The sequence below is a fragment of the Bicyclus anynana genome, chromosome 1, assembly GCF_947172395.1.
Source record: "Bicyclus anynana chromosome 1, ilBicAnyn1.1, whole genome shotgun sequence".
NCBI classification, from domain to species: Eukaryota; Metazoa; Arthropoda; class Insecta; order Lepidoptera; family Nymphalidae; genus Bicyclus; species Bicyclus anynana.
Window position 1 is genome coordinate 8,035,512 of NC_069083.1, and position 17,236 is coordinate 8,052,747.

General features: G+C 33.4%; 2 protein-coding genes across 2 annotated transcripts; one reads left to right on the forward strand and one right to left on the reverse strand.

The window, feature by feature from the left end:
• Positions 1-4,187: 4,187 nt before the first annotated feature.
• Positions 4,188-4,991, reverse strand: LOC112053590 (NADH dehydrogenase [ubiquinone] iron-sulfur protein 3, mitochondrial-like). Its single transcript, XM_024093051.2, has one exon. It carries the CDS (start codon positions 4,989-4,991, stop codon positions 4,188-4,190), a length of 804 nt encoding a protein of 267 aa, XP_023948819.2.
• A 6,134-nt stretch (positions 4,992-11,125) lies between these two features.
• On the forward strand, positions 11,126-12,675 carry LOC128198112 (succinate dehydrogenase [ubiquinone] cytochrome b small subunit, mitochondrial-like). The gene is made up of 2 exons (XM_052881734.1): positions 11,126-11,304; positions 12,471-12,675. The coding sequence occupies exons 1-2, from the start codon at positions 11,141-11,143 to the stop codon at positions 12,673-12,675; spliced, it is 369 nt and encodes a 122-aa protein (XP_052737694.1). The 5' UTR covers positions 11,126-11,140.
• The last annotated feature ends 4,561 nt before the right edge of the window (positions 12,676-17,236 follow it).

Sequence of the window (17,236 nt, forward strand, 5' to 3'; positions counted from 1 at the left end):
ACACGTGGCTATTAAAAAAATATTAAAAGACACATTTTTTTCGGGTGTGTATCAATACAGTTTTATTTAGAAATATAAACCAAAAGTTCCAAGTCAGTCTGTAGCAGCGTCTACGAATTCATTGCTACGCGTGCTGCGCCTTCTACGTGTGCTACGCGAGGGTATTATAAATTCTCACTTTTTTTATTAAAGATTTTTTGATTATTGTGTATCTATGATTTTAAATTCGTAAAGCAAACATGGATTTTTATATGACGTGTTATAAAACTGTCTGCATTCAAGAAACTCTCCTTGTTTAGCTTGGCTTTAAAGAATAAATCCTAGGAGCTGAAACGCACTAACTTGAAAGATTTACAGTGGCTCATTAAACGTGGAAAAACCCTATCGGTTTCTCTACGGATACGTGTAGAAATGCGGAATTGCTTGGACTTAACTATACATACGAGTGTTATGTGGTTATTACAAATTATGCTTAAAATATATCTAATACTATGCGGCGATGACTGAAGATTTAATGGATTTTTTTTCTATATCTTTTGTGCTTAATATTCGTAAAGATTGCCGAGTGTATATAACAACTTATCAATATTTAATTTTGTAAGCAGATGATATAAATAGAGGAAAAAAAAACATTAAAGAAATTATCATCCTAGTTTAAAATTCATACAATCAATTGATATTAAACCGTTAGTCAAGTGTTTGGAGACAAACACCAGTTATTGAAAACTTTCGGGTTTTCCAAACTGAATAGCAGACGCAGTTGTCTTAATTTCCACCTCTTTGGTAATAAATGTTGAAAGTGGTCTTTCCTTAATTACGAAGCAGCCATTAACCGCCGTCTCTTATCGGATAAAAAATTTTATGTCGCTAAGACTCGAGTAGTAAGTTATTGCTAGCACAGATGTTACTGCAAACAAGTAGGTACTTATATGTTGGTGTATATAGAAAATTAGCCGTAAAAGTTTTACGAAGACTTTTATTACGAAGAAATGTCGTGTACCAAATGGGAAGAATAATTATTTGCTCAACAATTCTCGTACCATTGACAAAATTTACTTACGTATGAACGAAAAATTTCTACTTATTGTTAAGCTTTACAGCAATAGATCTTGAACATAATATTGGATAGAAGCAGGCGTTACTTTGCGGAAGTTCATCATGATTGTATAATGATTTATTGATGGGTGAAACGTACGTAGAGAGTATTTTGTCGGACCTGGGTGACGTTGTCGCATGGGTTCGCCGAATTTTCGCGGATGATAGCAAAATAAATAAATCATTATACAATCTTGAACATAATTCTAATAAAAGCAGAAAGGTCAAAAACTATATATTCTTTTTTTAATATTAGATAATTAGCAGTACTAATAAAGTAATTTAAATGACATTATTATTTAAATTGATAATTATTTAAGCAAACCTTTCAGAAATCATGATCATCATCATCATTATCAACTCATATTCGGCTCACTGCTGAGCTCGAGTCTCCTCTCAGAATGATAGGGGTTAGGCCAATAGTCACCACGCTGGCCCAATGCGGATTGGCAAACTTCACACACGCAGAGAATTAAGAACATTATAATGTGCAGGTTTCCTCACGATGTTTTCCTTCACCGCTTGAGACACGTGATATTTCATTTCTTAAAATGCACACAACTGAAAAGTTGGAGGTGCATGCCCCGGACTGGATTCGAACCTACGCCCACCGGAATCGGAGGCAGAGGTCATATCCACTGGACTATTACGTCTCTTTCAGAAATACTTACTAATATTATACTTGTAATTAGGCATTAGGCAGCAGTAAAAGTAGCAGGCATAAAATGCCTTAGCATTTTATACCTTTTGGTGGTTATTGGAAAATAAAAGATTATCTGTATACGAGTACAGTGGCTGTTAGATTTATAAGTTTTAGATTTTTAATAGAATCGATAGAAAGTTAATGGGACATTAAGTTCTATGAAGGCAATAATTTATACATCCACTTATCTTAGGGGAAAGACACTAGCCAAGTACGCCGGCAAAATCGCTTTATCTCCTTTATTATGTGGCATACGGGCATCGTAATGGCTTTTACCTTAAAGCTTGATATTGTAACTTTTACCTTTAGAATACCAGGAGTTATAAATTATTTTACTAGTAGAATTAATCAAATTAAAACTAATGTTCTAGTATAAAAATAGTTATTTATAAAAAGTAATTTTACACAATCATCTGACATGAATATTTCAACAGAATTACGTTCATGAACTATAATTCGTTCAAATCGTTATTTGAACGAAACTCCTTACTACTTTTTCCTACCATTTCTATATTCGTTTATAAATGGTAGGAGCACTTAAAATAATAATAATCATGTATTTTCGTTGAAAAAAAATCAATAGTGGCCCGCCAGAGCCTTTGTTTGCAAAATAATTATTATTAATTAATTTCGCTTTTTTGGTTATTTAAGTATGTCTCTCTGTTACGATACAGCATTAAATTATATTGAATGTAGGTACGAGTATTGAGTTGCTCATAAGTATTTATATGTATAAAAACTTTAGGATCATCTCCGTTACCTGAGTGCGTCACTAAAATTAGAGAATATTTATCTCGGCAAAGCCACTCACGGCAAAGGCAAAAAGCTCTTTGTGACTTTCTGAGATTTGTAACATTCCCTAGAGCTATTTACCGAGTGACACAGAGAAATGACCTTACTTCGTATTTTCTTAGAGCTAAAAGAAAATCGGCTTTATTACTAAACACCCACGCTATATTTATTCGTTAAAATGAGGAGATTTCTATAACCAATATCGATCACTTGATATTGGTTATATTGGGGATATTGGTTGGTTGGTTTGGCAGAGTAAGATACATTGTTATGACCCAATGTATCTTACTCTGCTTTTAGCATAGAATGCCGTGGGTTCGATTTTCACGACTGGAAACTGTCATAAGCATGGCTGTTCTTTGTCAATATTTATTTATTTCAATCAGGCTTAGTGTAAAAGCACTTTTGAAACGTCAAGTATTCAGTAAGTATCATATTCTAGGATAATGGTGATAATAATTAGTTGAAAACTTAAAATTAAAGTTACGAGGGTTATAAACGCGCGTTTTGGTGTCTTGTATATGTTTTAGTAATTATGTAGAAAATCAAAAATCAAAATCAAAAATCATTTATTTCAATCATAGATTTTAGATCTTATACAATATATAAATATTAACATAATTAATTTCATTTAAAATAACGTTTTCGAATACATATATGTATTGTAAAATAGGTAAATATTTAGCTTGAAGGAAATCGGCAAAGATTTTCTATTTCAACCAAAAGATCCTAATACAGTATCCAAACGTCCGCAATGTCTATCATGATATAAGAAATGATATTATGATATTAAGAAAAAGTATATTATACGGTGCTACGTGACATGGAACTTAACTACGTATTCCATTACTTATTTTGTAGGAAGCGAAAGTGAATATATTCGTACATGAAATGAAAATCTACAAAGATGAGTAATAAGATCAATTTAATGTCATATTAGAATAAAAAGATTTTCACCTCTATGTACTTATAGCAAGATTTTAAAAATGTTTTTCCGCGGAGTTGATATATAAATATAATAAATATAACTATTTTAATTAACGGTTTTATTAAAAGCAGGAACCAATCTTTTTGAAGCTTCTAGCTAAACAAAAATAGGTCAATGATCTTAAGTTTCACATTAGGATCAGGCCCAGCATTGGATTTTTTTCCATACTCACGTGGCACGTCTCTTTACAAAGTTGTGAGGGGAATGGAATATTATGAAAGACATGGCTTATATTCATGACGGCATGTTATTTACCTAAACAAAATGGTTTTCTAATTTATATAAACCATCATATCTATATAAAAACTAATTAAAAAATAATTAATATCGACGAAATATCGTCCATACAAATGGCGACCCCGCACTACAAAGCGCAGTTTTGGTAGACCCCCCACCAGGTGGACTGACGACATCGATCGATCGATGATGATGACGAAATATCATTATTACATCACTCTTCGTGGTTATTACCCGTAGTTTACTATAAGAACTAAAGAAATATATAAAATATTTGTTGGATGTCTAACAATCTAATTTATATTTGCACCAAAAAAGACAAAAAACAAGGGATAACTATGTTATCCTTAAATAGAACTATTTTTTAGAAGTTTATCCTTCTTCTTTCTTTTCAGGAACAGGGCTGTTGTAGCCCTCGTGAAAATTACTTAAATAATTCCACGGCGAATGTAGTTGGTAATTGCGCATTTCTTGAGAAAATTCTACGGGCTCGTAGACAATTTTCTTCAACGCATCGTCATATCTCACTTCGATGTATCCAGTCAAAGGGAAATCTTTTCTAAGAGGGTGACCCACGAAACCGTAATCAGTTAAAATCCTTCTCAAATCTGGATGATTCGTAAATATTATTCCAAACATATCATATATCTCTCTTTCTAACCAGTTGCAGTTCCCCCATAGGCTGTAAGCTGAATGTACTGGAGTTACTTCATCTGTATAACTTTTGACTCGTGCTCTCTCGCCGAATCTCAAGCTTAAAATATTATATGCGAGTTCAAATCTGTATTCCCTGTTCGGTACGTCCATAGCAGTGGCGTGGGATAATTGATTGAAACAGGCGTGTTGATGATACTTCATAAAACTCAATACGGGAAATAGTCCTTCCGGAGATGTTAGGATCTCCAGTTCGTCTATATGTTGCATTTGGATTTTTTGGACAAACTTCGGCATGCACGCCGCTACGTACAATCCAAACTCATACAGTCGCTGCCTCCTGAAATTATCATGTCTCCTCAAAGTGTGACCCTCATATTCTATGGGTTTGAGACAAAACGGATCACCTATTTGGACATCTGTAGATTTTTCTTCACATTTCAAACAGCAGCTTGCGTGGATATATCTTTTAGAAATATTCTTAGTAAATTGTGAGGCTTTTTTCAATAAGTCGGCAATCATAATTAGTAAAATATTTAATGTTTGAAATATTTCTTAGCCGTAGACAATAATAGATTGACGTTTAAAGTTTTCATTTAAGAATATTGCATGATATTGTAAATACCAAGGTAAATACTTTTTCTGCACAAAAACATCATTAATAAGGTTTAATTCTTGTAGCCACTGGCTATTGTACCTTTTGTTAAATATCTCAATAATACTGTGGTTGAACGCAAAAGCATCGTTATTGACCCCGACGTCGAGACTTTTACAATTTTTACAATATGCATTGCAAATATGTTTTTACATATAATTTTATAAATAGAAAAACTAAATTATGAAATTAATTAGGTGAATGTGTATAATTTTTAACAAAAAACAAATTATATAAACGCTCTAAAATACCTCAATTCTATCAATAAAATCACTTCAATATCATTATTGAAATAAGTTAAAATTTCAATAAAATGTGTTTACGTGTTTAAGTATATTAATAAACAATAAACATATTCTAAGTATGAATTCCATCATTCATATAAAGAAACCATGTTAATATTTTGGTCTAATACTAATCAAAGATACCACAAAATCACGAGCGTTTTGTTTCCTTTGAAAATATTTCGCCATAATATTTGTTACAAAGCATAGTGTAGGTAGGCGCTTTTTTATAAAAGGCGCATGGCGCAGAAGAATTTAATTTCGACGATGACAGCTTCTCGTTTTATTATACGAGCAAATTCCTCGAAAAGTGGTCAATAAATTCACTCGATTTATAATCGAAAATATGCTTTGAGTTTGAAGGTATTATTTTATAATGCATGATATGACTCATATGTTCTTAGAACTGTGATAATGATAATGTTAAATCAACTATTAATTATTGTTCCGATAGTCGTACAGATACACAAGACACAATAGACACAAGATACCTAGTACAAAACCACCACACTCACACATACACCATTGTAATGACCTGATGTAGTGGCAGGCATCTCATAGCTGTGAAGCAGTATATTCAGTACACAGAATACATTGTGATGTGTGTTCTAAGACTAGTTACTAATACTTAAGTATGTTTTGAGAATTGTTGTTTTTTTTAGATTAAGTTAGGTTTTTTTTACTACGGCGCAGTTGGTAGCGAGTTCGATTCCCGGCTCGTGTCGGTCTGGGGCTCGGTGAGTTACCATCCTACCGGCAAAGACGTACCGCAAAGCGATTTAGCTTTCCGGTACGTTGTCGCTTAGAAACCGTCAGAGGTACGGGTAGAATAAACCTGTATATCTATATAGACCCCTTGCATGGACTTCCAAGCACAACGGTCTCGAGCTGCCAGCATCCAGCGGCTCACTACAACCCGTCTGATACACTCGGTCCCCCTAGTGTAGTCAAGGGTTAACTTATCCAGGAATAAAAAATAAGGTGATATTATGCAGGCCATCTGTTTGTAAAATTAAATATTTCTGTACAAATTAAAATATATCCAAGTTTATATTTATGTGTAATGTAAGGTTTAATTAGCCAGGACTACAGATCAGTGACGCTCAATCAGGGCCATGATGTATGATGGCAGGTACACAGCACCGAGCGACGCCCATTGATTGCGTATCCGTTGCCTTTGATGCCACTATCAGTATACATGGATGCTTCACATAAACCTGACTCTTTCTAGGAATATTATACCTACGAAATCATTAATTAAAAATTGTTTTTTTTTTTAATGGAACGTGTTTTTTTACATTTTTAAATGTATTTTTTCTTTTACAGGTACACAGCACCAAGCGAAGCCTATTGATTGCGTATCCGTTGCCTCTGATGCCACTATCAGTATACATGGATGCTTCACATAAACCTGACTTAATCTAGGAATATTATACCTACGAAATCATTAATTAAAAATTTATTCTTTAAAATGGGACGTATTTTTTACATTTTTAAATGTATTTTTTATCCTACAGGTACACAGCACCGAGCGATGCCCATTGATTGCGTATCCGTTGCCTTTGATGCCACTATCAGTATACATGGATGCTTCACATAAACCTGACTCTTTCTAGGAATATTAAACATATGAAATCATTAATTAAAAATTGATTCTTTAAAATGGAACGTGTTTTTTACATTTTTAAATGTATTTTTATTCTACAGGTACACAGCACCGAGCGGCGCCTAAACCTGACTATTTGTAGGAATATTTATACCAACGAAATCATTAATTAAATATTGTTTTTTTAAATGGAACGTGTTTTGTACATTTTTAAATGTAATTTTTCTTCTACAGGTACAGAGCACCAAGCGTCGCCCATTGAATGCGTATCCGTTGCCTTTGATGCCACTATCAGTATACATTGATGCTTTACATAAACCTGACTCTTTCTAGGAATATTATACCTACGTAATCATTAATTAAATATTGTTTTTTAAAATGGAACGTGTTTTTGACATTTTTAAATGTAATAATTTTTTTTCTACAGGTATACAGCACCGAGCGGCGCCCATTGATTGTGTATCGGTTGCCTTTGATGCCACTATCAGTATACATGGATGCTTCACATAAACCTGACTATTTTTAGGAATATTTAAGATATTCCTACAAATAGTAGATATCTACGAAATCATTAATTAAAAATTGATTGATTTGAATTAAAAATAAAATGGAACGTGTTTTTTACATTTTTAAATGTATTTTTTTTCTCATAATACACAGCAAATTTGATCGTAACCGTAACATGAAACAGACGTACAGTAATATGAAACAGACGTACAGTAACATGAAACAGTTGAATATTACACAACATTAAATAAACTCTAATAAGTCTGAATTTATGTATCATAAGTTAGGTTATGTAGATTATTATGGCACATTAAGTAAATCTTTAAGATTACATTAATTACTAAGGATTTCGATTAACATTTTGTTATTCGATAGTCCTGCTTTGTCTATTTATATTTTTTATGAATACAAGTAAAACTGTATCAGAAAAGAAACCCATAGAATATAGGATGATTGTGCTTTGTCAATACTAATTGCTTTGATAATGTAGATTCATTGTAGCAATTCCTTAATAGAACGATCTATAACACTAGACCTAAATACTATGACTTGTTTTTAAATATCGAACTCTATTACATGAACCTTTGTTGTGAAAAAAAAATAAGCAATACGACCAACGGCTGCGACCGACGTCACCGTTATTACTTATTGATTTTTCCAGTGAAAACGTTTACAAAAGCCTTTTTTATTCAAAAACTTTTAATAGGACTTTAAATAATGTCAATAATAGCTTTTCCAGTATGACAATGGGCTTCCGTCCAGCGGCAGGCTGCATTGTCAACTTTCAATAGAAACCCTCTCGTTGGAAAATGGCTTCCACAATGATTTGATTTTGTTTTACTTAACAAGTGATAAATTACCTTTCGCACAAATGTTTACAAACTATAGTTACATTTTAGGCCTGTGTGGTATGTGGTAGGTATTTTGTTAGTTAAACTTTTTTTAGATTGTTTGTGTATAATCCAGACAAATCGCCAATGGTTTGGTGGTAGAAGCTGAGATTTAGCCGTTTTAAAATTATTAATAGAAATGTTTTGATTTAGAAAGGCTTGCGTTCCTGGCCACTCTACATATATAGCGTTTAGATTAATTAACAATAGCTGTCCCTTTGACATTTTTTGACGTATTTACATCAAACGAAATTTTGATGAATATAAAACATCTTACGCATAAATAAATCATACTAATTATGGTGTTGTCCATGTGTTTTCGAAGATCAGGTAATTGTAAATTAATATTTTTATATCAGTGCAGGATCATAGCACACATACGAACTCGGAAAAATATCGTAACCGCATCGCCTCGCTATGGCGTTCAGTTCAGACTAGGTAACGCCGCGTTTACAGCTCGCTGATCGAAGGTTGACGGCAAGACGATACGCAAGGATGAGAGGGGCATGAAGATACATGCTCGTGTATGTTTTTTTGAGGCGAGGCGATTACGTTTTTATTCCGATTAGTGTGCGTTGCAGTAAGGAGCTACAAAAAATATTGGTGAGTTCCAATTAATACGGTGCTGAACCCTTTTTAAGTTGATATGTGTGCTATAACGGAATAAAGTCTGAGAATTTAGATGGTAAAATTTCATCAAACGTATTTTGGAATGTTTGTTTAAAAATAATTAATCTATTTTATAAATTTTAGCATAATGCTGAATATAATCAGACAATATGTAAAGTTAAATTAAAGTTATTTTTAAATGCTGGCTTGCGTTTCTAAGATCCTATTTGGCGCATAGATAAAGCCAGTGGCTTTGGAGGTAGCTCTACCAGTTTCTCTTAGTAAGAAATATGCACTGACCTAGCTTAGAACAATGAATGGGGTCGTTAAAGTCCCCACAGTGCAAGTTGCGTTGTCTAGGAAATCTTGTCTATTTACATCAACGTAGCTTTAAACATAAAATCAAAACATTAAATAATATTTCTTGTTGCGATGCCAACTCTGGAAAATTCAGGAAAGAGATTCTTAATTTTCACAAATTTATTTAAATAATGGATTCCGATTCGGAAGGTGTAGGTTCGAATTTGGTCCGAGGCATGCAATACAACTTTTCAGTTATGTGCATTTTAATAAATTAACTATCATTTGTCTTAAACGGTGAAGGAAAAACATCATAAAGAAACCTGCATACCTGACAATTTTCTTAATTCTCTAGTGTGTGAAGTCTCCCAATCCGCAGTGGGCTAGGTGGTGGACTAAGGCCTCACCACTCTCATTCTAAGACGAGACTCGTGCTCAATAGTGAGCCGAATTATGGGTTGTTAATGATGATGATTTAACTAAAAAATGTAACAAAATTTTGATTTCTTCATTTACCTAAGTAATTGTAATAAAAAACTTAAAGGTGCACATTATAATAATATTGTTATACAATTAGCTGACGTGGCGCGGTTTCACCTGCGCGGTTCCCGTTCCCGAATACAGGGATAATATAGCTTATAGCCTTCATCGATAAATGAGCTATCTAACACTGAAAGAATTTTTCAAAGCGGACTAGTAGTTCCTGAGATTAGCGCGTTCAAAAAAACAAACAAACAAACTCTTCAGCTTTATAATATTAGGATAGATACTAATTAAAGTATAAATAACAATAATGGTAGAAATATCGGGAAATGCATAAATAAATATTACTGTAGTATCAATTCCATTTCATTGTATCCTGTAACAATTACATTTTATGAATACAAAACAATCATGATAAAACCATTCGACTGTTACTATTTAACATCCAATCTTTACGACCTTATATTACGTATTAAGGAGATCTCAGGTTCAGTTTCTGCTTGATTCTATTTGGAAATTTATCGTTTGTAAATCACACCTGCCCCCTTAGCCAAGCCCCCCATTTATGTAGTTTTCAAAGCGTTAGCGATCGTAGAAAGAGAATCGACGTTACACTTGGCTAGAGGGGCTGTTCTTCAGTTAATCTGTAACTACTAAACTCGATATGGCTAGACACCACTTACCATCATGTGAGTGTATAGTTTAGCGGTAACTTGAACGTCAATAAAATATAGTTTTACAAAATACTTATGCACTATATGGAACTATCGTTTCAGGAACTTTGCCTATATTTTCGTACCGACAAATACGTAATGCGGTGATGCCAATGAAAAACAATATTCTGCCATATACATCTAAAGTAATTCCTATGTACAACCCTGTAAGTAATTGATATTTTACAATAAAATAAATTGTTGTAATATATAAATATTTTCTATTAATATTTTATGCCATTGCCTGCCTATATTTTTTAATTACGACAAAAGACAGAATTTAAGTAAAAAGTGTTTACCTATATCAGGGTCTGTCTGTACCTTTGGGTAACAGACAGACAGACTTACCTTCCTATTTATAAAAAAATATTAATATTATTATTGATTTATTATAAAAAACACGGCTAAAACTCACGTGTCACAAAAAACGCGAGCAGAGTGTGGCGACACGCGCTGCTCGCAGTTTGTGTTCGAAAGTAGTGGGGTATACGCAGCTGACATATTATGGAGATTTAGCCGTGTTTTATAATAAATTAATGAATAATACTCACGATAGTTGAAATTCAAAAATATTATAATTGTCTTATAATAACCTTTATTCAGGTAAAGTCAATCAGTACAACAATGGTACGAAGACACGACGAAAAGCCCCATGACCATGCTAAACTTTGGATTGTTGAAAAGGGTACAAATGCTGCTTTGGTCGTACTTATTCCTTTCGGATTGTTAATCCCTAATAGACTTTTCGACACAATTCTTGCTATTTTAATAACAGCTCATGCCTATTGGTAAGAATTTTTGTTAAATATTTTAATTAAATTAAAAAAAAAAGTAACTGTATGATATATAGTCGGACGCAATCTTTATGACGATGTTTTGTAAAACATATAAGTGCGAGCGTCGAATTCACCTCTTGTTTCTTTTTCTATAGTATCGTGTCAGAGTTTAGACAGAGAGACAGGATGATTTCGAAACTCACATTTTTTGTTTTTATTCTTTACAATTAGTTAGCCCTTGACTACAAACCCACCTGGTAAGTGATGACGCAATCTTAGATTGCAACTTGTTAGGGGGAGGATGAAAATTTACACTCCCTTCTGTTTTGTACGCTACATTGCGTGGCGGTACGTTTTTGCCGGTAGGATGGTAACTAGCAACTGCCAAAGCCTCCCACCAGCCAGACCTGGAACAATGAAGAAAACCTCAATTGGCCGGAGACCCCCGTTTTGTAAATCCACCGCACCTACCATTGCGCAATGGAGGTCGTAGTAACTTGTGAGTTATACAAAACATCGTTTCGGAATAACCCTGCTGGTCATTCATAAAACACGCTAAAGTCAATTGCGACCCTGTTTACCTGTTAAACCTAACATCTTGCAGATCTACGCACGATGTTTGGAAATGTCACAAAGATTGCATCCGACTATACTCAAGCCTCATAATAATCTGTTACTGGTTTTGGGAGTTATGACTACCAATGTATAAAGATTTATTTGACTTACTTAGAATAGACATAAAAATTTAAACTGATTGATTAAATATAAGTGTAGTAATTAGTTATAAATACACACATCATCAAGCATGCATAAAAAACAATAAATAAACAATAAACATAAATAATACAAAATAACCTAATCAAATAAAAAATATATTTATTTACAAAAAGAACATAATATTAAATATGTAAAATGGAACCGACTTCATAGACGTATTTCAGTTATTTTGATTTTAATTAAACCGAGTTTCTTTAAAATGAAATGGGCCCAATCTGGAAATATATTCTTTCTAAACTGGTTAATAGTTGACGAAGTTATAAGGCAACAAACATAAAAAAAACATAAGAGTCGAATGGAGAACCTCCTCCTTTTTTAAGTCGGTAAAAAAAATCAATAAACATAATAGCTCCATCTTGAGATGATGTTCCTGGTTATCTACATTTATTTTAAAATTCCAGGGGCTTGGAAGCATGCGTAGTGGAGTACGTCAGAGTGCTATTGTTTGGGCTTCAACTACCTAAAGTTGCTATGGGAGTTGTGTATGCAGTGACGGCGCTCATGCTTGGTGGCTTGTTGTTTCTGAACTTCAACGATATTGGTTTGTGCAGAGGGTTTTGGAGAATTTGGAGAAACATGAGAAAACCTGCAGACGGGCGTAAGTGAACAATGGGTATGATTTCACCGGACAATATAATCAGCAATGGGGATGACTATATTATTGATTTTTAAGAGACATTTGGATAAATAAGGTATTTAATACATAAAAAACAAAGAATGACGAAATGTTATAAAATTTCAAAAACAATTAAAAATCTTTAATTGTAATTAGATGAAAATTAATATATGTTTAGCTTCGTTATAATATGTGACTTTGTTATAAGGACACAAATAACAGAGTTCTTGATAATTTTGTTTGTCCACCCTTACTAATCTAATGATCTGACGTCTAGGTAAGGTTCGCTTTTGAATGGTACAATAAATAAAATAAAATTTTAATTTTTCAAAATAAATTACAATTATTACAGATGTTAAACATCGTTTTATTAGTAGTATTAGTAGTCTACTACAACAATAAAAAAAATATGCTAATAGATGGTTTTCAGCAAATCTAAATGTAAGATAAGGATATGGAGTTTTGTACCTCACGGGAAATGTGTACTATTTTTTTTGCCTTATTTAGGAAAGTATAAATGTTGGATTTTTTTGTTTGTTCACCGAATCAATTAAAAAAATCAATGGAAATATCTATTACCAGCAAGTAACATAGGTAATATTTTATCCTAGTATTCCTATACAGGAACCGCGGGAACTACGCGCGAGTTAAACCGCGGGACATTTGTAATATGTATGTATTACAATACTAGCAACTGCCCCACGGAAATATGAAGTGGTGAATCCATTTAGATCTCACAATCTCGGTAGGTAATAATTAAAAAATAGAACACCTAATTCAGAATATAATACTACGTTTACAACTTTTCCAATTTTCAAACTATTACAATGAAAAGAAAATTTTTGTTAGTGTCATAAGAAAACAAAGATCCAGTCCATACACTTCAAGCAATCGAGGTAAAAGATTCTCGAAGTAAACGCGAACAAACAATGGCCCGCCCCACCTAAACTTTGACAGAGTTTATATCAGTTCTATGTTCAAATAAAAAGAATGAACGATTTATCCTAACCTGTTAAATTGAAAAAGTTACCAAGACCACTGTAAGGGCAGATTTACGTGCGCCGGCTGTTGAGTAATATCAAAAAAGTTTATCGCAAACGGTTAACGTTCAGTGAGAGCGGGGATTTTAATAATAATTTGAAATGAATTGAAAAAAAGAATAACTCCAATATCGCCAAAACTGAACGAGAATTTATAAGAAAACGGAATCGTGTCGCAGAAATATAATAATTGGTTTTTCGCTCGTTTTATGTTTGTTTTATGAATCGCCTGTGTTACGCCGGCAATTTGCGCGATTTGTATTAAAAATAAAAGGTGGTTGGAGCCTAGAGGGTCGGAATTGTTTAAAAATTTGCGGTGCTCGCTTCGTTTAATAAAACAAATTATTCACATTTTTTTCTTGACTGTCCCTTGCGCCTAAAAATTGTCATGCTCTTTTGTTAACAAAGTATACCTTAATATTTTTTTTTAATTTACAGGCTTAAATTACTATGCTAATTAGTAATAGCATAGTAATTTAAGCCTGTAAATTAAATTAAACAATATAGTTTTGTTACAAAATAATAAGTATGTCACTTTATTTTCAATCAAGTCTACATGTAACATATTGTATTAATAATTTAAACATATATATTGTATTACTTGATTTAAAAATTTGCACGCCTAATTTGTGGCTTATCATGTTAATTAATAAAAAATTGTATTCCTTGTATCTGTTATAACCCATGTTTTAGCAAATAAAATTATTATAATGTATTAGGATTTATTATAATTTTCAAAGTGTAATTTGGTAATTTTTCTTTTTCTAAAGTTATATTTTTAAATCTTAATATTCATCGAAATTGAATTAACATACGTGTAGGTTTTAAAGAAACGAAGTAAACTCAATAAAAACACGTAGAAAAAGTTATCGCAAAACTGAAAAGCGAAAATTAGCAAGCAATCTATGTAGCACCTATTTGTGACCGCACGTGGGTTTCGAGCGAAGATTTTTTGCATACCCAAGTTGAATGTACACGTAACCGAAATTCACATTCTAAACAGTTCATTCTGAGATTGCTACTGGAGCACTGCCCGGATTGACAAATAGGACGCTCTAAAGTTCAAAGAGCTAAAGTGAGTAGATTTTCGATAAGGGAAATAAAAAGAGTAGGCGCATTTGTGTAATATTTTTGTGTTACCTCAATTCATCATCAAAATCAATATTCATCATCATCATCATTAATGGAACTTGTGAAACTCCATCGAAATCATCTTCGATCAATTTTTATTAGAGCTTACACCAACTACGATGATCCAAAATGGGTGCCTGGCCTAAGGTTATAACAATTAGTTATCATTTTCATCATTAACAACCCATATTAGGCTCACGGTTGAGCACGAGTCTCCTCAGAATGAGAGGGTTAGGCTAATAGTCCACCACGCTGGCCCAATGCGGATTGACAGACGTTGACAATTAAGAAAATTCTGAGGTATGCAGTTTTCTCCACGATGTTTTCCCTTTAACGTTTGAAACACGTGATATTTAATTTCTTAAAATCATAACTGAAAAGTTGGAGGTAAATGCCCCGAAGCAAATTCCTAACGCCGAACGAAAACCTACGCCCTTCGGATTGGAGGTCTGCCTCCAATTACGGAGGGTGTAGGTTTTAGCCTTAGGTCATATCCACTAGAATATCACGATCCTTGCTCCTGGGCTATCACGGCTCTCGGCTAACAATTAGTACGTCACCAATATCCCAATTATATAATGATTTATTTATTTTGCTATCATCCGCGAAAAGTCGACGAACCCATGCGACGACGACGGTTTCGGGGTGAAACGTACGTAGAGAGTATTTTGTCGGACCTGGGTGATGCATGGCTTCGTCGACTTTTCGCGGATGATAGCAAAATAAATAAATCATTATATAATCATGATGAACTTCCGCAAAGTAACGCCTGCTTCTATCCAATACCAACATCCCAATTTCAGGTTGCACTGCGATTTATTAGAATAAAGATTACTACACCAAAAATACATTTCCATTAAGACCTTGTAGTAATTTATAAATACTAGAGGGAACTTTTCTTTCAATATTTGTCATTTAATACTATTTATATAAATATCAGCAGTCCGCTACAATGATTGGTCAAAGAAGTTTGGGTTTCAGAATTGGTGAGTTGATTTCTAATTTCCGATTCGGATTTATTTTTTGTGAATGTACTTGTAAGCTTTTAGTTCCTATGTGCCATCAGGAATATTTGGTTAATGTGAGGTATTCTATAAGTATATTTGAATGGAAAATGTATACAAACTGACGTGAATGAAAATATTTTTTGTATTATCGTTTTCGCGAACGACTAAAACTCACCGTTTAGCTGAAAAACGCAAAAACCTATTTTTGCAGACTTTCACCATCTATAATTTTTTTTGCACATGGGGGATTGATGAGGGGATTGAGGAGGAATTTGAACATTCGTACTAAATTTTATATATTCTATGGGAATTATTGTAACCTTACTTCTATTTTAAGGATGAATTTGACTGGACTATTTAATATTGAAGAGTTGGTGATGAATACACGACTCCGAGCAATACAAATCATAGGTCCCCATCGTTGTGTTTTATCCAAATTAAAAAAAGGCGTACTTCGATGCCTATGTTTTTTTTTTTGCGTTTACCTTATAAATTTATTAACCAATTTTGAAAATAGTTTTTTGGTTTGGAAGAGTATACTCAGCTACCTAAACCATATCCACTTACCTACATATGACTTTTCTGTTGATTGGTTTTAAGTAGTGCCAAAAAATCAAAATAAACTTTAAGAGCCTATTTGGCATAGCACCGTCTTCAAACCGATCAATAAAAGGGACATAGGTACGATGCTATTTTTTGCTTTTAAGAGTAATGCGTCTTTGAAGTTGGTTTAATTTTTTTGTTAAAAAGACTTTACTCTATACGCCACAAGTTCGCGCGTAACCACGATGGTAAGTATAGATGTAGCGATGAAATGGAAAAAGTCTTAAGAATCAGGAAAAATAGACCTCGGAAGGGCATGATGGTGATGATAAAGTTCTTTTGTTTCTCCTTATTTCAAGTATCAAAGGCGTGAAACCCTCTACGCCCGGAATACCGGTAAAAAGTTCCCGATGCTAAAAGTCTTTCCCGTACAAACAATGGCAAACAGGATTCTTTGAAAGTGTCGTGTAACCACAGAGGCGTCAAACGCGGTCAACGCACGCAGAACAGCCGGTAGATTGCCCTTCAAGCAATTTCACCCTTTGTTTCAGATGACGCCAAGCCGTCTTTATAACGCGAGTTGGCAAGGATGTGGAATAAATCACTGAGCCGATACATCCTTTAGACAATAACAGCCTTCGGGTCTAGGGGCGCCAAAATCACAATACATTTATAATATTTTGTTTGAAAAGTAAGGACGCCATGTAAAATTGGAGCAAAGTAATAGAAAAAAAAATAATGAATAAGATTGGATTGATTGGATCGTTTTGAAATATTTCACTTATTTTCTTTTAAGTGACTAGATAAAGCCTTTTAAGAAATCTGTAGAC